Below are 27,057 nucleotides of genomic sequence, written 5' to 3'. Positions count from 1 at the left end.
CAAGATTTGTAAACTGCTGGTCGTCTTTGCCGACGACGGAATGAACATGTCGGAGAGTAAACCCGAGATCGGACTTAACCATTGGTCGGACATTCTTGTCGTCGTTGTGTACTTTGTTTCAGTTTTGGCCGTCGGATTCTGGGTATGTTACGCATTCCTGAAGGTTTAATTGAAAAGATTATATTATGTAGAATAGTTATAACGATAAATTGTTTCTAATTTGAAGTGTAAAAAACATCTCTTGTTAAACTTTATGCATCACCGGTCCATGATTATATGCCTGTCAGAAATGAAACTTCTTGCTCTTACGCTTAAAAGCTTACATATAAATGTGACATAGGAATATGGTCCACCATTTGATGCTTTTAATTCTTATATTTCATTCTTATGATCAAGTCTAATGAACACCAGCAAGTTATATGAAAGTGTGAAAGAATGCACATTTTGAACTGTTACAGCTTTTTCCACATTCGGTGGAAGCTTCAAATAATAGGGAAACAAATAAATGAATAACACACTTAAAGATACGATATTAAAGATAATTCAAAACGTGAAACACATAATAAAATAATGTTAAACACTTTAATGAAATTCCAGTCGCTATGCCGACCCAACCGTGGCAGCGTCCGGAGCTACTTCCTGGCGGGGCGGAGCATGACCTGGTTTCCGGTAAACCTCTGACATTATACTCGTTTTGGACAAGTTGTGTTGAACCTTCATACGCCAATACATTTTGGTGCTATCTCGCTCATTAATGTATAAGCATGCTTTTTCTGGCTTACCCGACACGAAACCAACTTGGTTTCTGCACATGTCGAGGATTTGCCTTATTTACTGCAGCTCCATATCATGTAGAGGGGAGTTGACAGTGAATGATAAACATTTATTTTTTAATGTAGTCTAGAGCATTTTGTCAATCTGGTCAAGTCGTCTTTTTTTGGAGTTCATTTTAGCGAGCTACAGAAAATACTGTGAGCTTTCTCGGCCTGCTACGTACGTGGCACAAAGGTGACATCCGAAACACTTTATTTATATTGTGGCTACAACTTAGTAACTTGTGGCCACAACTTCGTAAATTGAGGCCACAACTTAGCAACTTGTGGCCAAAACTTAGTAAATTGTGGCCAAAACTTAGTTTAGCAAATCAAAACAGCCGTTTAATCTTAAACGCTTTATTTTTATAACACAGTAAGCACCCCTGATACTAAAACGCTATTTGTACACAGCAAAAGTGAATAATATGGACGGATACAGGGAACGTCTTACATCAGATTACTTTCAGGAAGGCATTTCTTGTGCTGATATTGTAACCGTTTTGAGGAAAAGTCATATACTAGTAAATCAAATGAGTTAACGTTCTTTTCATAGAGTATTGAGATCGTTGACGAAGAGAGTACAGTGACACGTTCTGTTTGTGGCTTTGTTGACAACGTGATCGAGCATTCTGGACGTAATCATGGTTACAGAATTATGCAACAAAATTGCTTGGCAAGTGAATTGAGCGTTAGGTTTGAATGTATAATCCATGTTCATAACCGTGACTCGTTCCATCCTCTTTCTTCTTCGGGGTATCCATAGTACCGTACTGTCACATATAAAGCCATACACAGTCAAAGATGACACAGCTGTTTTGATTGTCTTAACTAAGTTATGGCCACAAGGTACTAAGTTGAGGCCACGATTTAATAACTTGTGGCCACAAGTTATTAAGTTGTGGTCTCAAGTTTCTATGTTGTGATCTCAAGTTACTAAATTGTGGTCACAAGTTACTAAGTTGTGGCCATAATTCACTAAGTTGTGGCCACACGTTAATAAGTAGTGGCCTCAACTTGCTAAGTTGTGGCCTCAACTTGCTAAGTTGTGTCCTCAACTTGCTAAGTTGTGGCCACAAATTACTAAGTTGTGGCCACAAATTACTAAGTTTTGGTCACAATTTACTAAGTTTTGGTCACAATTTACTAAGTTTTGGCCACAAATTACTAAGTTCTGGCCACAATTTACTAAGTTGTGGCCACAATTTACTAAGTTGTTGCCATAAATTACTAACCACAAATTACTAAGTTTTGGTCACAATTTACTAAGTTTTGGCGTCACAATTTACTAAGTTATGGCCACAAGTTACTAAGTTGTGGCCTCAACGTACTCAGTTGTGCCCACAATATAAATAAGTGTTGCGGATGTCACCTGTCTCACAACACCGTAGTACGGTGGCCACCGTAGCCTGTGGCCTCACTGCACTCGCTCCATTTTCTTTAGATAGCAAAAATGAATTCTAACAGATACTTCGAGGCTTATTTTTTAGTGGGCGACCCAGAGAGAATTGTCGACCCTCTTGTTGTAACTTCCTGTCGTTCGAAGCTTTCTTTTTCTCAATTAGCATGCGTAGCGATATATTTGTGGGTAAAACGGGCACATGGAAGTGGTATCCGGTGCTTGAAGCGATCCTTAAAGCATCATTGTCCCATATCTATATAAAGCTGGTATCACATTTCTCTACGTGGAAACTAACTGTTTCTCACTTAAATTCGCAGGTTGGCGCGTCACTGTTCAGCAGCAACATCGGCAGCGAGCATTTCGTGGGCCTGGCGGGTACCGGGGCCGCCAGCGGTATCGCTATAGTTCTGTATGAGTGGCTTGTAAGTACACATGTATCCATCTAACATGTAAAATATAAATCCAATGTGAACGGTCGTAGAACCGATTGTACTTTTGGAACGCATTGTCCCGTGATCTGCGCCAATAACTCCGCATGCTTCACCATTCACTTTTTTATAAAATATTTTCAAAAAAAAAATATGCTAAACGATCATATTTCACTTCTATGACTGTATACAAGTGTTTGAACGAAAACACACATCCGAACCGGATTAAAACTAGAGAACAAGTGAGAAAGGCGCCAAAATAAAGAAGAGCGGACAATTAAACATTCGGCGCTGAGAAAGAGTTCTCTCCCTTGATAAGTATTAAATTTTCTCAAAATTAGTTAACTCAATAATGCATTTATGGAAAATATTAATTACTGATTACAAAATTTTAACCGTGTGTTTAATAACAGAAAGCGCAAAAATATTAAATGATTAGTGAATGCTAAAAGATTTACTGTGGTCTACTATAATCTCATAAGGTAGAAATACCATGTGTTATGCTCATTTTTTTCAAATTAAACTCGGAACCATTGTTTTCTACATTAATTCACCCTTTTTGGAATTTTAAAACAATGTTATAAAATGTGGTTAATCTTATTTGGGAGTAAGAGTGCATCTATCAAGAAGCTTGTCTTTAAGGCGAAAACCCATTTGAATGAGAAAGTTTAACATTGTTTCTGTTCATCCTCACCTTATTTTAACATATTACTCGTACTCTTATACTCCTCCATCTATTGCATCACCCGTTCACTCACCATGTTAGTGTTTAGAAGGTGTACCTAGACGGTGTACGTGGTACAGACTCAATATACAGCTCCAGACATATTCTGAGAAGGCATTAATACAGATGCACTAAATGGAAATTGCGTCGCGTCAATTCAATTCAAACAAAATTTAAACCATAAACTTATCTGTTAATTTCATATTGTCAGTAGAAACTTATTATTTTTAAGTTAGAACGATACATTAAGGTTTCACTAATGGAACGCATGATAACACCTGGAACTTCTTAAAGCAACGATATGGTAATTCGATGCGAACTGTAATTGTAGAAGAAAAAACAAGCCCTCGGACATAAGCGACCACTCCTGAATCGGGCGATAAGTATATAACTATTGGAGAATGTTCAGTCACTTCATTATTACTTAGAAGCGAGAAACTGATGTACTACAATAACCTGGACGTTGCTACCATTCCGAAAATGTATCATTTCAAATCTTTATCAAGAATATTGACAGTTCTATTGCACTCTTTCATTCTTTTTGATATACAATGCTTCCGCGGGACGGAGCAAATTAGTTATCGAAGAATCGCAACGAAAAAGGAGACCAGTCCAAGCGACGCCAGCTTTGAGCACGGGGGCTCAGGCAGTGGGAGACAGCACGTGCGGCCGGACCTCGGATACAACTCGCGGATACACGCTGCCAACATCCTGGCCACTCAAACTCTTTCGCGCATATTGTACGGCGCTTCCGGGCCGGGACGTAAGCGTTCGTTGGACTCAAACGCCGAAACGCTAAAAACGACAAAATCTTTCTGGAAAAGTGAACCTCGGGATAGAAATGAACCAGAAAATGAAGATCTTGATGAAAAATCCCCGCCTTACTTGGATTACAGCCTTGGAATTATTGATGAATTCGGGCTCCGTCCTCTTGGAACTTTAAGATTACCGCTTGAATCAATGATGACGCCACCACAAATAACTGACGATACGTTAATTGATGACTCCTGAAGGAAAGACACCGACACTTAGTTATTTAGTGGTATGGGGCCTGGTCTGCCATACAGTTTGGACAAATGAACCGGAATTGCGATACATAACGTAACGGAACGAGATACATAGCTACGATGTGAATATGTGAACCCCTTGTCGATTCAATGAATGTTATGACTGTACTCGTATTTCTTTGGTTTTACGTTTACTTATTTATTTTAAAACGATAGAAAATAAACAATAATAAGTGTATGTTCTTGTTATTCAGTTAAGAGACATATCACACCAAGATATCATTGAGCGATGTTTTAACTGTCCGCATACAAATAATTGTCTCTAATACTATTTAAACATCAAAGGTCAAGGACATAATATCATGTCAAATATATGGCTGTTTCACTCAAACTTTTTAAAAAGAATCGTACATTGTAGACCATCATAGGATTACAAAACTACCCAGTGGGCGTATATTGCAAACGATCACATTTCACTTATCCCTCTGTAAACAAGTTATTGAACTAAAAAAATAGACAATAACTTATAAAAGTCATCTTCGTTTGTCCAAAAAGCTTGTCTTTAAGGCGAAACCCCATTTGAATGTGAACGTTTAACATTGTTTCTGTTCATCCTCACCTTATTTTAACATATAACTCATACTCATATACTCCTCCAACTATTGTATTACCCGTTCATTTACCATGTTAGTGTTTAGAAGGTGTACCTAGACGGTGTACCAGGTACAGTCTTAATATAAAGCTCCAGACATAATCTGAGAAGGCAATAATACAGATGCACTAAATGGAAATTGCGTCGCGTCAATTCAATTCAAACAAAGTTTAAACCATAAACGTATCTGTTAATTCATATTGTCAGTAAAAACTTAAAGGTATTTTTTAAGTAAGAACGATACATTACCGTTTTCACTAATGAAACGCACGATAACACCTGGAACTTCTTAAAGCAACGATATGGTAATTCGATGCGAACTGTAATTGTAAGAGAAATAAAACCTGGGATATTAGCGACCACTCCTGAATCGGGCGATTAGTATATAACTCCTGGAGAATGTTCAGTCACTTCATTATTACTTAGAAGCGAGACACTGATGTACTACAATAACCTGGACGTTGCTGCCATTCTGAAAATGAATCATTTCAAATCTTTATCAAGAATATTGACAGTTCTATTGCACACTTTCATTCTTCTTGATATACAATACTTCCCCGGGACGGAGCAAATTAGTTATCGAAGAATCGCAACGAAAAAGGAGACAAGTCCAAGCGACGCCAGCTTTGAGCCCGGGGGCTCAGGCAGTGGGAGACAGCACGTGCGGCCGGACCTCGGATACAACTCGCGGATACACGCTGCCAACAACCTGGCCACTCAAACTCTTTCGCGCATGTTGTACGGCGCTTCCGGACCGGGACGTAAACGTTCGTTGGACTCAAACGTCGAAACGCTAAAAACGACAAAATCTTTCTGGAAAAGTGAACCTAGGGATAGAAATGAACCAGAAAATGAAGATCTTGATGAAAAATCCCCGCCTTACTTGGATTACAGCCTTGGAATTATTGATAAATTCGGGCTCCGTCCTCTTGGAACATTAAAACTACCGCTTGAATCAACGATGACGCCACCACAAATAACTGACGATACGTTAATTGATGACTCCTGAAGGAAAGCCACCGACACTTGGTTATTTAGTGGTATGGGGCCTAGTCTGCCATACAGTTTGGACAATGAACCGAAATTACGATACATGACGTAACGGAACGAGATACATAGCTACGATACGTTATGTGAATATGTGAACCCGTTGTCGATTAAATGAATGTAATGACTGTACTAGCTTGTATTTCTTTGGTTTTACGTTTTCTTATTTATTTTAAAACGATTAAAAAATAACGATAATACTTGCATGTACTTGTTGTTCAGTTTTGAGATATAACTCACCAAGAAATCATTGGGCTATTTTTAAAACTGTCCGCATACAAATAAATGTTTCTCTTAATATTTGCCTAAAACCTCAAAGGTCAAGGTCACAATATGTTGTCAAATTTATAGCTGTTTCGCTCAAACTTCTTAAAAAAGAATCGTACATTGTAGACCACAGTATTACACAAACTACCCAGTGGGCGTTTCCATAGAGACCATAAGGCTTAAGATCGTAAATTTCGAGGCGTAACCTTTCTTTGGCGTAATCTGCGTTTCAATTGAAATACGTTTAGGTAATGTTTCGTATAAATTTTGCCCGTAACTTAACGGGAGTCACCGAGCAAGATATACGAGTAAGAAATATCATTTAAACGGGGCTAAAGACCTCGACTTGGAGGTCAAGGTCACAGTTCGGCAATATAACTAATGTTTTGCTTGGTTGGATAATATAACATAGTCATAATGTAATCCTTTTCATAGATATGAATTAATTCCGCATTAATATTATTGTAAGATGTTTTTATGAGATATCGAAATCCCCTTGACATAATTACGCAATTAAGGTGTGTCTCGACCACACATAGCCACCTGACCTTGTCATTAACCTTCTTCCAATGTCCCCAAATGGGGCTTACTATGGAGGTGCAAATATTTCTATACAAGAACATTTTACAGTCGATGCCTCTGGTGCTACTGCTGGGATGGCTCTTTCTGCCAGTCTACATCTCCGCTGGGGTGAGACATTTTCACATTGTAACGTTTGCAAAAATGTGTGGTAATTTTGTTAAGACATTTCAAAACGAAACGTTTCGATACGCCGACAGCTTTGTTGTAGACCATTTTTCTCTCTTAATAACCAACAACAACAATACTGTAGCACCATAATCAACAACGACGATGACAAATGATATCGCCGATAACATGCTAAAATTTAACGGAATTACAACTATTTGTGTCCAGTTTAACGCACCATACTTTACCTCCAGTACTTATTGATGAGATTGATTTTGGCATTGATAGAAGGCAGAATGTACATATAACCGGTCTCAAAAGAGATAAGCCATTTGATACGGTATTGTAGGTGTACACACTTCCGGAGTACATACAGAAGCGATTTGGCGGTGAGCGGCTGCGGACCTACCTAAGTGTGCTCGCCATCGTTCTGTACATCATTACTAAACTTGCGGTGAGTACCAACTCGTGTTCATACAGGGCGCCATATATCATTACCAAGCTAGTGGCGACCACCTAATTATTAAGTCCTGTTTCATACAGTACGCCATACATCACCAAATTAGACGCAATCATCTAATTATTAACACATGTGTCATACAGTGCGCCATATATCATCACCAAACTAGTTGCGAGTACCTCATTATAAGCTCGTGTTTCATACAGTGTACTACACATCATCACCAAACTAGTTGCGAGTACCTCATTATAAGCTCGTGTTTCATACAGTGTATTACATATCATTACCAAACTAGTTGCGAGTACCTCATAATAAGCTCGTGTTTCACACAGTGTATTACATATCATCACCAAACTAGTTGTGAGTACCTCATTATAAGCTCGTGTTTCACACAGTGTATTACATATCATCACCAAACTAGTTGTGAGTACCTCATTATAAGCTCGTGTTTCACACAGTGTATTACATATCATCACCAAACTAGTTGCGAGTACCTCATTATAAGCTCGTGTTTCACACAGTGTATTACATATCATTACCAAACTAGTTGCGAGTACCTCATTATAAGCTCGTGTTTCACACAGTGTATTACATATCATTACCAAACTAGTTGCGAGTACCTCATAATAAGCTCGTGTTTCACACAGTGTATTACATATCATCACCAAACTAGTTGTGAGTACCTCATTATAAGCTCGTGTTTCACACAGTGTATTACATATCATCACCAAACTAGTTGCGAGTACCTCATTATAAGCTCGTGTTTCATACAGTGTACTACACATCATCACCAAACTAGTTGCGAGTACCTCATTATAAGCTCGTGTTTCACACAGTGTATTACATATCATCACCAAACTAGTTGCGAGTACTATAAGCTCGTGTTTCATACAGTGTACTACACATCATCTCCAAACTAGCAGTAAGTTTTTACTTCTGAACGCTTGTTTCATACACGGAGGGTCCACTATCCTAGGAGCGACTTCGTAACTAGGATAAAAACAATGCAGTGTTCCTGTTGAATATTTTTCCTAAAGGTACACTCTCGCTCCTATGAGTCTTGATGCCACGTACCGCTACTCTGTTAAAATGGTTGCAAGGCCAGGAATATTGATATTGATAGAACCGGTCTCCAGTAGTCCTGTATTTGAGGGAGTTGGCTCTGGGCTTGCACCTGTAAATTTCCAGTGTAGGTATGCTCCTGGTGACAGTCGGTATATGCACCCCTGTTTTTTTCTGGTGTCTATAATTGCGGGGTTGAGGAGGGTATTACTTATTCAGTTGGCCCTGGCCTTCGAAATTTACATTTAAACACTAGATCTGTCGATACATTCACTCCTACTATTTTTCCAGATGTCTATATTTGCGGAGGTGGGGTGAGCATTATTTATCCAGTTGGCCCTGGTGTTTCAGTTTTAGGCCTGTTCCCGGTACTTTTACTCCTGTTATTAGTCCAGGTGTCTGTATTTGCGGGGTTGGGGTGAGCATTATTTATCCATTTGGCCCTGGCGTTTCAGTTATAGGCGTGTTCCCGGTACTTTTACTCCTGTTATTAGTCCAGGTGTCTATATTTGCGGCATAAGTTATCAAGTTGGCCCTGGTGTTTCAGTTATAGGCCTGTTCACGGTACATGTATTTCTGTTATTATTCCAGATGTCTATATTTGCGGGGTTGGGGTGGGCATTATTTATCCATTTGGCCCTGGTGTTTCAGTTATAGGCCTGGTTCCGATACATGCACTTCTGTTATTATTCCAGGTGTCTATAATTGCGGGGTTGAGGAGGGTATTACTTATCCAGTTGGCCCTGGCCTTCGAAATTTACATTTAAACGCTAGGTCTGCTCCTAGTGCAAGTCGATACATTCACTCCTACTATTTTTCCAGATTTCTATATTTGTGGAGGTGGGGTGAGCATTATTTATCCAGTTGGCCCTGGTGTTTCAGTTATAGGCGTGTTCACGGTACATGTATTTCTGTTATTATTCCAGATGTCTATATTTGCAGGGTTGGGGTGAGCATTATTTATCCTGGTGTTTCAGTTATAGGCGTGTTCCCGATACATGTACTCCTGTTATTATTCCAGGTGTCTATATTTTCGGGGGTGGGGTGAGCATTATTTATCCAGTTGGCCCTGGTGTTTCGGTTATAGGCCTGGTTCCGATACATGCACTCCTGTTATTATTCCAGGTATCTATATATGCGGGGTTGGGGTGGGCATTTTTTATCCATTTGGCCCTGGTGTTTCAGTTGTAGGCGTATTCCCGTTACATGTACTCCTGTTATTATTCCAGGTGTCTATATTTTCGGGGGTGGGGTGAGCATTATTTATCCAGTTGGCCCTGGTGTTTCAGTTATAAGCCTGGTTCCGATACATTCAGTTCTGTTATTATTTCAGGTGTCTATATTTGCGGGGTTGGGGTTGGCATTATTTATCCATTTGGCCCTGGTGTTTCAGTTATAGGCGTGTTCCCGGTACATATACTCCTGTTATTAGTCCAGGTGTCTATATTTGCGGCATAAGTTATCAAGTTGGCCCTGGTATTTCAGTTATAGGCCTGTTCCCGGTACATGTATTCCTGTAATTAATCCAGATATCTATATTTGCAGGGTTGGGGTGAGCATTATTTATCCTGGTGTTTCAGTTATAGGCCTGTTCCCGATACATGCACTCCTATTATTATTATTCCAGGTGTCTATATTTGCGGGGATGGGGTGAGCATTATTTATCCTGGTGTTTCAGTTATAGGCGTATTCCCGATACATGTATTCCTGTTATTATTCCAGGTGTCTATATTTGCGGGGATGGGGTGAGCATTATTTATCCTGGTGTTTCAGTTATAGGCCTGTTCCCGATACATGCACTCCTATTATTATTATTCCAGGTGTCTATATTTTCGGGGATGGGGTGAGCATTATTTATCCTGGTGTTTCAGTAATCGGCCTGTTCCCGATACATGCACTCCTATTATTATTATTTCAGGTGTCTATATTTGCGGGGATGGGGTGAGCATTATTTATCCTGGTGTTTCAGTTATAGGCCTGTTCCCGGTACATGCACTCCTATTATTATTCCAGGTGTCTATATTTTGCGGGGATGGGGTGAACATTATTTATCCTGGTGTTTCAGTTATAGGCCTGGTTCCGGTACATGCACTCCTATTATTATTCCAGGTGTCTATATTTGCGGGGATGGGGTGAGCATTATTTATCCTGGTGTTTCAGTTAAAGGCCTGGTCCCGGTACATGTACTTCTGTTATTATTCCAGGTGTCTAGATTTGCGGGGATGGGGTGGGCATTATTTATCCTGGTGTTTCAGTTATAGGCCTGGTTCCGATACATGCACTCCTATTATTATTATTCCAGGTGTCTATATTTGTGGGGGTGGGGTGAGCATTATTTATCCTGGTGTTTCAGTTATAGGCCTGGTTTCGATACATGCACTTCTGTTATTATTCCTGGTGTCTATATTTGCGGGGTTGAGGTGGTCATTATTTATCCAGTTGGCCTTGGTGTTTCAGTTATAGGCCTGGTTTCGATACATGCACTTCTGTTATTATTCCTGGTGTCTATATTTGCGGGGTTGAGGTGGTCATTATTTATCCAGTTGGCCTTGGTGTTTTAGTTATAGGCGTGTTCCCGGTACATGTACTCCTGTTATTATTCCAGGTGTCTATATTTGCGGGGGTGGGGTGGTCATTATTTATCCAGTTGGCCCTGGTGTTTCAGTTTTAGGCCTGTTCCCGGTACATATACTCCTGTTATTATACCAGGTGTCTATATTTTCGGGGGTGGTGTGGGCATTATTTATCCTGGCGTTTTAGTTATAGGCCTGGTTCCGATACATGCACTCCTATTATTTTTCCAGGTGTCTGTATTTGCGGGGGTGGGGTGAGCATTATTTATCCAGTTGGCCCTGGTGTTTCAGTTATAGGCCTGGTTCCGATACATGCACTTCTGTTATTATTCCAGGTGTCTATATTTGCGGGGTTGGGGTGGGCATTATTTATCCAGTTGGCCCTGGTGTTTCAGTTATAGGCGTGTTCCCGATACATGTACTCCTGTTATTATTCCAGGTGTCTATATTTTCGGGGGTGGGGTGAGCATTATTTATCCAGTTGGCCCTGGTGTTTCGGTTATAGGCCTGGTTCCGATACATGCACTCCTGTTATTATTCCAGGTATCTATATATGCGGGGTTGGGGTGGGCATTTTTTATCCATTTGGCCCTGGTGTTTCAGTTATAGGCGTATTCCCGTTACATGTACTCCTGTTATTATTCCAGGTGTCTATATTTTCGGGGGTGGGGTGAGCATTATTTATCCAGTTGGCCCTGGTGTTTCAGTTATAAGCCTGGTTCCGATACATTCAGTTCTGTTATTATTTCAGGTGTCTATATTTGCGGGGTTGGGGTTGGCATTATTTATCCATTTGGCCCTGGTGTTTCAGTTATAGGCGTGTTCCCGGTACATATACTCCTGTTATTAGTCCAGGTGTCTATATTTGCGGCATAAGTTATCAAGTTGGCCCTGGTATTTCAGTTATAGGCCTGTTCCCGGTACATGTATTCCTGTAATTAATCCAGATATCTATATTTGCGGGGATGGGGTGAGCATTATTTATCCTGGTGTTTCAGTTATAGGCCTATTCCCGGTACATGCACTCCTATTATTATTATTCCAGGTGTCTATATTTGCGGGGATGGGGTGAGCATTACTTATCCTGGTGTTTCAGTTATAGGCCTGTTCCCGGTACATGCACTCCTATTATTATTATTCCAGGTGTCTATATTTGTGGGGGTGGAATAAGCATTATTTATCCTGGTGTTTCAGTTATAGGCCTATTCCCGATACATGCACTCCTATTATTATTATTCCAGGTGTCTATATTTGTGGGGGTGGGGTGAGCATTATTTATCCTGGTGTTTCAGTTATAGGCCTGGTCCCGGTACATGCACTCCTATTATTATTCCAGGTGTCTAAATTTGCGGGGGTGGAGTGAGCATTATTTGTTTCAGTTAAAGGCCTGGTCCCGGTACATGTACTTCTGTTATTATTCCAGGTGTCTGTATTTGCGGGGTGGGGTGGGCATTATTTATCCAGTTGGCCCTGGTGTTTCAGTTATAGGCCTGGTCCCGGTTCACGCACTCCTATTATTATTCCAGGTGTCTATATTTGCGGAGATGGGGTGAGCATTATTTGTTTCAGTTATAGGCCTCGTCCCGGTACACGTACTTCTGTCATTATTCCAGGTGTCTAGATTTACGGGGGGTGGAGTGAGCATTATTTATCCAGTTGGCCCTGGTGTTTCAGTTATACGCCTGTTCCCGGTACATGTACTCCTGTTATTATTCCAGGTGTCTATATTTGTGGGGGTGGGGTGAGCATTATTTATCCTGGTGTTTCAGTTATAGGCCTGGTCCCGATACATGCACTCCTATTATTTTTCCAGGTGTCTGTATTTGAGGGGGTGGGATGAGCATTATTTATCCAGTTGGCCCTGGCGTTTCAGTTATAGGCCTGGTTCCGATACATGCACTTCTGTTATTATTCCAGGTGTCTGTATTTGCGGGGTTGGGCGGAGCATTATTTATCCAGTTGGCCCTGGCGTTTCAGTTATAGGCCTGGTTCCGATACATGCACTTCTGTTATTATTCCAGGTGTCTGTATTTGCGGGGTTGGGCGGAGCATTATTTATCCAGTTGGCCCTGGTGTTTCAGTTGTAGGCCTGGTTCCGATACATGCACTTCTGTTATTATTCCAGGTGTCTATATTTGCGGGGGTGGGGTGAGCATTATTTATCCATTTGACACTGGCGTTTCAGTTTTAGGTCTGCTCCCGGTCCATGCACTCCTGTTATTATTCCAGGTGTCTATATTTGCGGGTGCACTATTCATCAAATTGGCTCTTGGCTGGGACATGTACGTCTCTATAGCGGCACTTCTGCTTGTAACCGCCGTGTACACTGTTTTGGGTAAATATCTTGTATTTTCTTTATGGTATCATCACCACATTATCACCTTGCACCTTTTTCTGGAGAAACACACACGCTTTCACAATTGTTGTTTTTTACAATATAGAGTGTAAAATACACGTTCACACGATTTCGTGTAAAATTCTTGCAGCTTGTAAATTGATGCTGACAGAAATATCATTTTTTAATGATACACGCGACTGTCTCACGTTTAGGAACCAGCTGAACGCTCAGAGTATCCATTTATTTCACAGGTGGTCTAGCGGCTGTGATATATACTGACACGCTACAGACGGTGATCATGACTGTGGGTGCTTTCTCTCTCCTCGGCATAGGTACGTAACAGCAACCTGCCTATACCAAGCCTTTCCCTTTCTTCATATGATGCTCTAACTAGTAAGGCGCTCTAGCGGCCGTTATCCACACATCAAGTGTCCCCTTTAACTCCCACCTGATGATATATATAGGGGTGTATTCTCTCTCTTGATAACATCCACTGACCATCTTATGTCCCATTTAGCCACTTCCCATTTCCTGATTATGAAACTAGGTGTATCTTTAGTGAGTTGCAGTGCAATCTCGCATGGACTGTCACTTTTTGTCTGTTAATAGGATTGCAAAGAGTTGGCGGCTACTACCGGCTACAAGCGCTGTACGCAGAGTCGGTCCCAATCGTCCGTCATGCAAACAGCACGTGCGGAGCCCCACCGGAAGACGCTTTCCACCTGTTACGTGACGCCGTGACGTCAGACCAGCCATGGCCGGGCATTCTCCTCCAGGCTTCCATTGGCTGCCTGTGGTACTGGTGCTGTGACCAGGTATATACATGTAGTGTGTGCATGACACAACTCTGTATCGCTTATATTCTGTGCCATGTTGGACCTTAGTATAAACTTGTGTAGGAGCGTTGGACGGAACCTATTTGTCGGAGACTATTTGTGTGAGAGCGTTGGACGGAGACAATTTGTTTGAGAGCGTTGGACGGATACTGTTTGAGTGAGAGCGTTGTGCGGAGTCTTTGTGTGAGAGTGTTGGACGGAGACTATTTGTGTGAGAGCGTTGGGCGGAGACTATGTGTGAGCTAGCGTTGGACGGAGACCATTTGTGTGAGAGCTTTGGGCGGAGACTATTTGTGTGACAGCGTTGGACGGAGACGATTTGTGTGACAGCATTGGACGGAGACTATTTGTGTGACAGCGTTGGACGGAGACCATTTGTGTGAGAGTGTTGGACGGTGAATATTTGTGCGAGAGCGTTTGACGGAGACTATTTGTGTGAGAGTGTTGGACGAAGACTAATTGTGTCAGAGTGTTTGACGGAGACTATTCGTGTCAGAGCGTTGGGCGGAGACTATTTGTGTCAGAGCGTTGGACGGAGACTATTTGTGTGGGAGCGTTGGACGGAGACCATTTGTGTGAGAGCGTTGGGTGGAGACTATTTGTGTGAGAGCGTTGGAGGGTGACATTTTGTGTGAGAGCGTTGGACGGCGACTATTTGTGTGAGAGCGTTGGACGGATACTGTTTGTGTGAGAGCTTTGGACGGATACTGTTTGTGTGAGAGCGTTGGACGCAGACTCTTTGTGTCAGAGCGTTGGACGGAGACCATTTGTGTGAGAGCGTTGGACGGAGACTATTTGTGTTAGAGCTTTGGACGCAGACTCTTTGTGTCAGAGCGTTGGACGGAGACAATTTGTGTAAGAGCGTTGGGCGGAGACTATTTGTGTGAGAACGTTGGCCGGAGACAATTTGTTTCAGAGGGTTGGGCGGAGAGTATTTGTGTGAGAGCGGTTGACGGAGACTATTTGTTTTAGAGCGTTGGACGGACACTATATGTTTCAGAGCGTTGGACGGAGATATTTGTGTCAGAGCGTTGGACGGAGACTATTTGTGTGACAGCGTTGGACGGATACTATTTGTGTCAGAGCGTTGGACGGAGACTATTTGCGTCAGAGCGTTGGACGGACACTGTTTGTGTCAGAGCGTTGGGCGGAGACTTTTTGTGTGTGTAGCGTTGGACGGAGACTATTTGTGTGAGTAGCGTTGGACGGAGACTAATTGTGTTATACCGTTGGACGGAGACTATTAATTTTGTGTGAGAGCGTAGGGCGGAGAGTATTAGTATCAGAGCGTTGGACGGATACTGTTTGTGGCAGAGCGTTGGACGGAGACTATTTTGTCAGAGCGATGGACGAATACTGTTTGTTTGAGAGCGTTGGACGGATACTATTTGTGTCAGAGCGTTGGACGGATACTGTTTGTGTCAGAGCGTTGGAAGGAGACCATTTGTGTGAGAGCGTTGGGCGGAGACTATTTGTGTCAGAGCGATGGATGGAGACTATTTGTGTCAGAGCATTGGACGGATACTGTTTGTGTGAAAGCGTTGGACGGAGACCATTTGTGTGAGAGCGATGGACGGATACTGTTTGTGTGTGAGCGTTGGACGGAAACCATTTGTGTGAGAGCGTTGGACAGCGACTATTTGTGTGAGAGCGATGGACGTAGACCATTTGTGTGAGAGCGTTGGACGGAGACCATTTTTGTGAGAACGTTGGACGGATACTGTTTGTTCGAGAGCGTTGGACGGATACTGTTTCTGTGAGAGCGTTGGACGGAGACTATTTGTGTGTGTAGCGTTGGACGGAGACTATTTGTGTGAGAGCGTTGGACGGAGATTATTTGTGTGAGAGCGTTGGACGGAGACAATTTGTTTGAGTGCGTTGGACGGAACCTATTTGTATCAGAGGGTTTGACGGAGACTATTTGTGTGAGAGCGTTGGACGGACACTATTTGTGTCAGAGCGTTGGACGGATACTGTTTCTGTGAGAGCGTTGGACGGAACCTATTTGTATCAGAGCGTTGGACGGAGACTATTTGTGTGAGAGCGATGGACGGAGACGATTTGTGTGAGAGCGTTGGACGGATACTATTTGTGTTAGAGCGTTGGACGGAGGACATTTGTGTCAGAGCGTTGGACGGATTCTATTTGTGTTAGAGCGTTGGACGGAGGACATTTGTGTCAGAGCGTTGGACGGACACTGTTTATGTCAGAGCGTTGGGCGGAGATTTTTTGTGTGTGTAGCGTTGGACGGAGACTAATTGTGTTATACCGTTGGACGGAGACTATTTGTGTGTGTAGCGTTGGACGGAGACTAATTCTGTGAGTAGCGTTGGACGGAGACTAATTGTGTTATACCGTTGGACGGAGACTATTTGTGTGTGTAGCGTTGGACGGAGACTAATTGTGTTATACCGTTGGACGGAGACTATTTGTGTGTGTAGCGTTGGACGGAGACTAATTGTGTTATACCGTTGGACGGAGACTATTTGTGTGTGTAGCGTTGGACGGAGACTTTTTGTGTGTGTAGCGTTGGATGGAGACTATTTGTGTGTGTAGCGTTGGACGGAGACTAATTGTGTTATACCGTTGGACGGAGACTATTTGTGTGAGTAGCGTTGGACGGAGACTAATTGTGTTATACCGTTGGACGGAGACTATTTGTGTGTGTAGCGTTGGACGGAGACTAATTGTGTTATACCGTTGGACGGAGACTATTTGTGTGAGAGCGTAGGGCGGAGAGTATTAGTATCAGATCATTGGACGGAGACCATTTGTGTGAGAGCGTTGGACGGAGACTATTTTGTAAGAACGGTGGACGGAGACTATTTGTGTGAGAGCGTTGGACGGAGACTATTTGTGTGTGTAGCGTTGGACGGAGACCATTTGTGTCAGCGTTGAACGGAGACCATTTCTGTGAGAGCGTTGGACAGGGACTATTTGTGTGTGTAGCGTTGGACGGAGACCATTTGTGTGAGCGTTGAACGGAGACCATTTCTGTGAGAGCGTTGGACGGAGACTATTTGTGTGTGTAGCGTTGGACGGAGACTATTTGTGTGTGTAGCGTTGGACGGAGACTATTTGTGTGTGTAGCGTTGGACGGAGACCATTTGTGTCAGCGTTGAACGGAGACCATTTCTGCGAGAGCGTTGGACGGAGACTATATGTGTCAGAGCATTGGACGGACACTGTTTGTGTCAGAGCGTTGGACGGACACTGTTTGTGTCAGAGCGTTGGGCGGAGACTTTTTGTGTGTGTAGCGTTGGACGGAGACTATTTCTGTGAGAGCGTTGGACGGAGGACATTTGTGTCAGAGCGTTGGACGGAGACTATTTGTGTCAGAGCGTTGGACGGACACTGTTTGTGTCAGAGCGTTGGGCGGAGACTTTTTGTGTGTGTAGCGTTGGACGGAGACTATTTGTGTGAGTAGCGTTGGACGGAGACTAATTGTGTTATACCGTTGGACGGAGACTATTTGTGTGAGAGCGTAGGGCGGAAAGTATTAGTATCAGATCGTTGGACGGAGACCATTTGTGTGAGAGCGTTAGACGGAGACTATTTTGTAAGAGCGGTGGACGTAGACTATTTGTGTGAGAGCGTTGGACGGAGACTATTTGTGTGTGTAGCGTTGGACGGAGACCATTTGTGTCAGCGTTGAACGGAGACCATTTCTGTGAGAGCGTTGGACGGGGACTATTTGCGTCAGAGCGTTGGACGTTTTTGATATTTTCAACGTATATATGTATAAAACTGTCGGCACGCTCCTAAGCGGGAACTACTGATTGTCGGCAGGTACTAGTTTATAAATGATTATCCAAATGTATTTTTTTAAAACTCCGTCCATTATAGTGATAAATGTTGAATGTAAATTTAGTTTATCCCGCCATCGATGCAAATAACAAAACAATGTTGAGAAAACAATATCGATCATCTACCGGTTTTCTTATGTCTCGGTCATTACTATAACTATGAAATATATGTTTGCATTATACTGAATACCACGCACTTAAAATTTTACTGTCCTTTTAATACTCATGTAATATTTGTGCTTTGTCTTCCAAGACACGTTTTCAGGGAACGAATGAAAAACAAAAGTGCATCTCAAGTTTCCAACTTGTAGGTGATAGATCAGCGGTCCCTAGTGACCAAGAATCATTTGTCCATTTTCATCATCATTTGCCCAACTTGATCCGTCCAGCTATATTATGGTAGAAAAGTACCTACTAATGATATCGTTGTTTCTACTTTAAGGTCATAGTCCAACGGACATTGGCGGCAAAGAACCTAACACATGCCAAGGGCGGCGCCATCCTGGCCGGCTACCTTAAAATATTGCCTCTCTTCCTCATGATATGGCCCGGCATGATCAGCCGAGCACTGTATCCTGGTACGTTTCAATGGTCAGTTAAAATAAATATGAACAAATAGAAAATTAATAATGTGCAATGCCAGTGTTGGTACTGTTAATATGAGGATGGTACTGTAAATATGAGGCGACATAAGTATTAATTGGCCTTAAACAAGGTTGACATTTTTGTTACACCTCACAAGGTTTACCAAAAGCATGCACAACCATCCAGCGCCCTTCACACAGTTTGCTGTTTTCAACCTAAAATCGGAACTACATATTTTTACAGACGAGGTCGGGTGTGTGGACGCGGAAAAGTGTAAGACTTACTGCGACAACCCTGTTGGCTGTTCCAATATCGCCTACCCAAAACTCGTCCTTGGGCTGCTGCCCGCAGGTGGGTATACTTATAATCTGGTATTGACGGGTATCGATTGAAAACATTACTGCGGCAACCCTTTTGGCTGTCCGAACAAAGCCTTCACGAAACTTGGATTCCTGCCCGCGGGTGGGTAGACACTTACGAATTATGTGTGTGCGCGTGTGTGTGCGTGCGTGCGTTGGGGGTATTGAGGTTTTTTTTATTACAACAACTATTCAAGCAACACTGTTATCTGTTCACACACCGCCAACACGGGCTCCTGCTCGCAGGTTGGTTCGTGTGTGTAGGTCAAAGCCTTATAAACTTATATAATCGTACTGTTCCCCTTTGTTTTGTTGATTTTATTTCCAAATGAAATCAGCCTTATGCACGCCTTCGACATATGTCCTGTACAAGCACATAACGCTTCTTGCACAGAGAGATCCAATGCCTGCATTGTATGGCAACTTAGTTCGCAACATCGGCCACTTGGTCTTGTGATTCAGCAAAATTGCATCCCGTTATTTAACTTATTATAATGACCTTTTTTACTTGGTAAATTAAGGTCTCCGTGGTCTACTGATGGCGGTGATGTTATCAGCTATAATGTCGTCGCTGACTTCCATCCTGAATTCCGCATCCACCTTGTTCACCATGGACCTGTGGCGGAAGTTCCGTCGGCATGCTACTGAGCGGGAACTACTGATTGTCGGCAGGTACTAGTCAATGAATGATTCTCCAAATGTACTTATTTGAAACTCTGTCCATTGTAGTGATAAATTTTGAATATATGTTTAGTATATCCCGACTTCGATGCAACTGACAAAACAATGAAAACAATATCGGTCATCTACCGCTTTTCTTATGTCTCGGTCATTACTATAACTATAACCTGTTCTATAGGGTATTCGTCGCGGTTGTGAGCGGCCTGAGCATCCTATGGATCCCGCTAGTGAAGTCCTCACAGAGTGGGCAGCTGTTTGTTTACATCCAGGCGGTACAGGGCTACTTGGGCACACCAATAGGCGCCCTTTTCTTGTGGGCCATACTCTGGAGGCGCATGAACGAACAGGTATGGCCTGTATGTATTCGTTGTCGTCATAGTGATGGCATAGTCTTGCAAAAGCGTTTGCTTACAAATATTTAAAGGCACTTCAGTTATTGCAAATATTTTAACAATTTATATTCCCTTTATCGTTTAGGGAGCATTCTGGGGAATCCTAGCGGGACACACCTGTGGAGTAATACGGATGGTCCTTGACTTTGTATACCCGGCGCCTGACTGCGGGGATGCAGATACCAGGCCACCCGTCGTTGCCCGCATCCACTACACGTACTTTTGCCAGATGGTTCTTGTGATCACGTCCGTTGTCATCGTCGTTGTCAGTCTCCTAACGAGGAAGCCACAGTCTTCACGGGTATGTATCATGTACTTCTAGACACCACATCGTTGTTTTGTCAAAAATAAGACGTTGTATCAGATTGTTGACGTCATTAAGTCCTTTGTAAACAGCGCTGTCCGTCTTCTTAAGTCATAGTATTCACTGGTAAGTTAATAGTCGTTTAAGGCCCATGCGTTCATATTTATACCGGGACACTGGTGTACTCCAGCCGAATACGTTAAGAAGCCCACATTCGAAATAAGAGACTTAACAAACTGAACATTGAATAACATTGTTATATATCCAAAATTGTAGAATAAAATGATACGCACATAATATAAGGTTCTTTTCTTGCTTAAAAATGTTGTTGGATTGACATGTTGGGATTGGTACCGCGCGGAGGACATTGGCGTCAGGGTCTCATTAATTCAGTGTATTCTATATCAACACGTATATAAGAGATTGGTAGAGGGACTTTCCTTGCACGGTTTCAGATAGTGGGGCTGACATGGTGGGACCGGTACCGGGCGGAGGACATTGACGTCACGGAGGTTCAGGAATTCAATCTAAAACAGCAAGGTACTTATGGTCAGCAGCTTTATAATTTCTGAAAAAAAATATTTCTACATTTTTGTTGGCAGGAAAAAGAAATAAGATGTCAGAAATGTAACACGACGATTATGTCTTGTAATCTGCTCTTTTGTTAGTTTTAATGAGTCATATAAGTTTTCATTTACTTGTGAAAATAGTTTTATCTGACTGTTTTTTGATTTCTGATTATATTCTTTCTGTTACTGTATTGTCAGCTGTATGTGAGGAAAAATCACATGAAGCAGACTATAGCGAAGACGCAGACACCACCGGCAAATGCAAGCACTGGGCTGATTTCATCTGCGGGATTCCGGACCGTGCGGAGGAACACAGTATGGAGGAGCAGGCTACACAGAAACGCGACTTCTTGAAGGAGAGTTCCTTCTGGAGCAAGATTCTCAACGTGAACGCCGCCATTGGGGTCGTGATGATCGCATTTTTGATTGGCTTCTTCCGGTAGATATTGGGATCCGCCGGTAGACAATGGTGCGCAGTAGTGACTCCAGCACTAGTTTTAATTAACCGTTGCACATTCTCAATCAAAATACTATGGGATTAATTTCATGTATTTTTGGTATTGAGAATTGTGTTTATTGTGCAAAATCATACATGAATATTTGTATTATACTATACTTGTGTAGCAACAAATAATACATTATCATTTATTAAAATAAAATAATGCCATCATGAAATTATGATGTTGTACTTTGTTTGGATATTGTCGCGATGCCAGTACATGTGGCGTACATGTTCCACTTTTGCAGCCGACACAAAAGTGTTCAATGGACACATTTATACCAGTTTTGATGAATAGTTGGGAGTTTCTTCTTCTGTGTAGTCCCAGAGAAGCAGCTGATAAGGGTGCCGCAGACAGCATGGTCTCGAGGAGAAGGGGACACAGAACTATCTCGAGTTCGTTCTGGAGCTGCTCAACAAGATGAACGCCGCTATTGGCGTCGTGATGTTTGCAATTTTGATTGGCATATTCTGGTCGATGCATTGAGGGGTCTACAGCACTAGTTTCTACATACACCGGGTCTCGGACATAGCGTTTTTAAATCTCAATGCACTCTAAAAGGGCGGGTCAAGGATTTGACGTGATAAGGCGGGCGTAAAGTTTTGACGCGCGCCCCTCCCTGAGAACTGAAATTATTAACAATTTTGTGGCCTTGACCTCTGAGCTAGGTGCCCGAGCTTCTTGCAATGCAGCACCTGGACATCATGATGCAGTTAAAATTTCGTCACTTGAATACCACATTTTTACAAGCGCATACCATGGCATTGTACACCCGGAATTTAAAATATAACTGATTTTAAGACATTTTTAAAGTATAGCTTTTACTGAATTGACTGATAAGAAATAACAAGACGGGACAAGTTTCGTTTCATTTTTGTATTGTTCATATAGCGATTTCTATACACAAAGATCAAAATGAATAAAAAAGATAACCTCTTAAAACACCCACTAATTACATAGTTAGTATTCTTAATACTAAATAATTAAATACAAGCATACATTCACATAACAAATAAAAATAAGTTTGAGCATTTTATTATAGCACAAATGTTGTAAGGTGCATGGTATAATAAAAAAAAATATAAGCTGAAAAATACAAATATTTACTAATTCACGAAAACAAAACCCAGTTTTTGTAAGAGAGTAGGAAAACAATTCACCAAACATGAAAACCTGTGGTAGAAACATGTAAGTGTACATGTGTATAACACTGCCTGAAATCAGATAATGAAGATGTGTTTAATTTGGAAATTATTGGATAACATATTTAACCAATGAGTATTGTACTATTGTTTTCATGAAATACAATTTTACATATGATTGGAATAATGAATGATCATGAATTGATTTTCAGAACAGAAAAGAATTGTCAAAGTTTTTAAATGTGGCATAAACTTCAAACAAAATGAAGACTTTATATGAAAGTAAAGAGTACCATACCCTACAAAAACCTAGCTTGTGGCACAATTATTACATATAGAAAGTGTTTATAATTCTTGTAAGTAATAAGCATTTCTAACAGCTGTCACACAAAAACTACATTTATAACTTCCCTGTTCTAATGCTAGCCAAACAAATGAATCAAATTTCTAAAAAAAAATCATTGCATAAAACAACTTGGAAAGTAGTGCTATTTCTTCATAGCAAAATGCTTATTTAAATTGTTAACACACAATTTATTAGATACCGTCTTAAATGATAATAAAGTATCAAACTCTGAAGCATTTATATGCATCAAAAAATGCTAAATGACTTAAAACAATCAGAATGTATAAAATAGGATGCAAACACTTGAATGTATTAAAATACTAATAAAAGTTGTTCATTTAACAAGAGCTCTGCAGAGCCAACATCAAGCTTGTCTGTTTTCTTTTAGTTCAATAAGGGGCATTACTCAGCAATTTTTTAAGCAAGAGAGTTACCTGTCTTGTTGTTCATGCACATATTGTCTCCATAATTTCATTTGAATATCTGGAATATTTTTTGAGTAATTAAATGAAGGATTAAGTTTTTATCACAATGATACCAAGGCTATGACAATACCTCGACTGTTTCCCTTCATAAATATCTAAGCTCATAATTTGATGTCTCAATATCATCCATACCATCTCATTCATTGAATATAAACACCATGTAAAATGTTTCCCAGCAACAAATTCTACATTTATACACAACAAAAGTTATCAATTACCCAAACTACCTCATATTGTCCCATCATATAGAAGGCAAACCAATGCCACTCATTCAAATCAAAGCTATTACTGTTGTCAAATAAAAAAAGGAACAAATTAACACTGAAGTGCAACCATACAATAAATAAAGCACCCAAAACAGTGCAATGAATCTTTAACTAACAATAAAACTGTTAGAAAAAACACATTGTAGTCCCATGCACACAAAATATCATTGGAATGTACACCTGATATGAGTGGATTTCAGTTTACATGTACATGTATACACAATAATAGGTCATAGTTACTGCACACACAACCCAAGTTACTTGAAGGTATATCAATCACGAGGGTAGTGGGTGGGGTAACTGTTTTGTACCATGTTGTCAAGGACAACGTTCAATAACTGGCATGCACTATGTGGTTGTTATTTACTTTCATGATAGTTATACCATGGTAAAGCTCCACCTCCGTTATTATTCCCATATGGGAGTAAATGTATCGACCAAAACAATGAGAACACTCCCCAACATGGTACATCACTAAATAAACAAAATTCATCCCGTCTTAATGCCATAAGGTAGCATACCACTATTTGTCACTTGCTACCTTATGACATGTAAAACTGGTTCTATTTTTAGCATCCTATTTCAAAACTACCTACCTGGCAGGAAAAAAACAAAAATGTCATAGAAATAAACAAATCTTTATCCTCTTTTAAACAAATGTATATTATGTACAAATGCCCTTGACAGCCGATTTTAGCAGTAAATATAATATAGAAAACATTGTATACATTTGCAACTAAAATTGAACTTCTCCCTGTCAATTTGCATGTGATGCATCTTTTAATTACTTTTTTTTTGTTTTAAAGCTGTAAAATCTTCTTTGCCTAATTAGGACTTTTTTGAATGTTTATTTTCGATTTTAATGGCTGCAAACCTTCCTTAATGATGATCCATAAACAAACAATTGATTTAGCATGGCCATCCGACATAAACAACATAAACATGATGATAAAAATATCACAGAATGGCTCTGGCTAGCAACACCTGACAACAAAATGAACAAATCCATCTCACCTCTCTAAAAACTATACATGTTTTCTTGAATTTCCTTCTTTTTTTTGTTTTAGAAAATCATAAATAAGAAAGACCATGTGGTATGTTAAAATCTCAAGATCATTTAAGACCAATTCATGAATGGCACAACATAAAAAGTTAAAGGAAATGACTGTCTACCGCAGTAAACAGTCTTCTCCTAGCTGTGAACCACATGATTTAATGTCTACCAATCTTAACTTCAAGTTCAAGATACTACTTATTGCACTCACTGAAATATATTCTGAGTATTATGCTATAAAGATATAAAATTTAGAATTTGTTCATTTCATACACAACCATGGCAATGACGATGAAAATAATTACAGCGAGCATTGCCATGATGACGTCAGGTGTCACCAACCAGAGCAGACACCGTCATACGGTCTCTATGGCACCCCCGTGACCTTGATCAACACAGCTCTGTTCTGATTGGCTGGAATCAGGGCTGGGAGATCTTCGCCTTAAATATCTGCGCTGAGCCGCCTCAATCTGTTCATAAAATAAAGATATGCCTAGTACATAGAATAATATAGCTGAATCAAATAACTTGCATACATTGTTACAATAGTAAAATATACATATAGTTTGCATTAAGAGTACTTTCTAAAACCATCACAATAACAAATTTCACAGCTGTGAGACTAAATCTTGGTTCAAATAGCTTTCAAAAGAGACACACCACCTTCATGTATTTATTGTTATAAACCCAGTGGATCTTACACAAGTGAAACATAATTAAAAATAGTTTTACCTTATCTGAGAAATAAGAGGCCACTGTAAATACCACCAGCAAGACGAGAGCCAGGTGGGTCCAGAACTTCAGCCAGTCTCGGTAATTACGCCTGTAATATAAATATTACGACACTTTATGAATGATGTAGGTGTTTAAAAGTTGAAGCTCTCAAAATACAGCACTGCCCATAAATAACTGAAATGCAATGCTTTACTAAAGCTGTAGTAATGACAATAGACTCTCATTTTACATAACAAATAATCTGATCATAGCTTGGAGTCAAATCACACATTGTGGTTTTACCAAAGGGAAACAAATAAGTCATAAGGAACTAAAATATTTCAATGATACGTCATCAGCAATCAAGAGTACCCACCATTCCCTGAGCTCATCAATATGTGTAAACCGATTCCTATATTCCCGAGGTAATTCAAACTGGGACTGTAGCGGGAAAACAGACTCATAGAAATCGGCGATTATCGCTTTCACCGTGCGTGCCTGGTCCTGACGATGATGGTCTATGTTGTCGTTCAGGCAGATGAACTTTCTACAAATAGGAAGATCATTGAATAACAGTTATTAACTTATTATTATTTATTTTTTGGGAATGCATAGTATACCAGTAGTGATATTCAAAAGCCTCATAGAAATCAACAAGTATCGCCTTTATTGTTCTGGACTGGTCCTGACAATGGTTTGAATCACAAAACAATCATTTTAAAGGAAGGGCAGCACAAATTGATACCTTTGCAGGCCCTCTTTGGTCAAATTGCATAACAAATATTTCGCCAGGTCAACACGACATGAAATGCATGTCGTGTACTGTCTCAAAAATAAAAAATTATTGTGAGAATTATCATTGTTTTTTATTTAAATGGTCATAAGACATTTGGCACGTTGAAACTGATGCCAGAGCAGACAACAAAGCTATTTCAACACATCCAAGGTCTTACAAGCATCAATAAGAAAGCACTGAATGACTGCCAGCTGACTGCATTACAGCAGACCAATATTTCAAGTCTCAATTCATTTTTACTTTCAAATTCATTACAAATAATTTACACTCCAGCAATCTCAAAAACACTTGTGTTTAACAACCTTAATATAGAAAGCATTAATACTGCAAACTGAGATGCTTTATTGCCTTTCAACAATTATTTTAATTAAATTCTATAAAATGAAAACTAATACAGTACAAAACACGTTTATGGCAAAGTCTGGGTTCAATGTGACTTAGAAATATCATCTTTATATGATGAAATTGCAGGGGAGTCGTACCACCATAAAGTCGCACCATATTTGGAGTCATTCTGTATTTACATTGTAATAAATAACTTAGTGAAATATAACTGATGATAGGGATAATATATTTTAACAGTTTGAACAAACATCAATACACTCACAAAAAGTATAACAAAATGACTTTGGTCTCACCATAATGCAACTCACATTTAGCATCTAAACAATAGAATTACCGGTAACATGGAATGACTTGTCCAAATCTGGCATGACTTTGTATTGTTATTGATTTGTATTAATTGGTAGTTTGCTTGTACCCA

At 40.6% G+C, this 27,057-nt stretch overlaps 2 protein-coding genes across 3 annotated transcripts in view; one reads left to right on the top strand and one right to left on the bottom strand.

The window, feature by feature from the left end:
- The first annotated feature begins 17 nt into the window (after window positions 1-17).
- LOC128231947 (sodium/glucose cotransporter 4-like) lies at window positions 18-21,625 on the top strand. The gene is made up of 15 exons (XM_052945232.1): window positions 18-142; window positions 598-669; window positions 2,532-2,636; window positions 6,970-7,029; window positions 7,376-7,480; window positions 13,351-13,456; window positions 13,711-13,791; window positions 14,069-14,274; window positions 18,544-18,679; window positions 18,930-19,037; window positions 19,567-19,717; window positions 19,905-20,073; window positions 20,204-20,419; window positions 20,878-20,962; window positions 21,190-21,625. Exons 1-15 carry the CDS (start codon window positions 41-43, stop codon window positions 21,432-21,434), a joined length of 1,947 nt encoding a protein of 648 aa, XP_052801192.1. The 5' UTR covers window positions 18-40; the 3' UTR covers window positions 21,435-21,625.
- A 723-nt stretch (window positions 21,626-22,348) lies between these two features.
- The window catches only part of LOC128231943 (N-acetylglucosamine-1-phosphotransferase subunits alpha/beta-like), a 40,245-nt gene continuing 35,536 nt past the window's right edge, over window positions 22,349-27,057 (bottom strand). For both annotated transcript variants that reach the window (XM_052945210.1, XM_052945211.1), the window contains 3 exons: window positions 25,875-26,045; window positions 25,517-25,607; window positions 22,349-25,254 (listed from right to left, as the gene is read on the bottom strand). In XM_052945210.1, coding sequence (XP_052801170.1) covers window positions 25,141-25,254; window positions 25,517-25,607; window positions 25,875-26,045 — 376 coding nt within the window. In that variant the 3' untranslated portion in view covers window positions 22,349-25,140. The remainder of the gene's footprint in view (window positions 25,255-25,516; window positions 25,608-25,874; window positions 26,046-27,057) is intronic.

Source organism: Mya arenaria, chromosome 4 (assembly GCF_026914265.1).
Source record: "Mya arenaria isolate MELC-2E11 chromosome 4, ASM2691426v1".
Taxonomy (NCBI): domain Eukaryota; kingdom Metazoa; phylum Mollusca; class Bivalvia; order Myida; family Myidae; genus Mya; species Mya arenaria.
The sequence above is the reverse complement of the archived record's forward strand: the minus strand, read 5'-3'. Positions and strand labels throughout refer to the sequence as shown.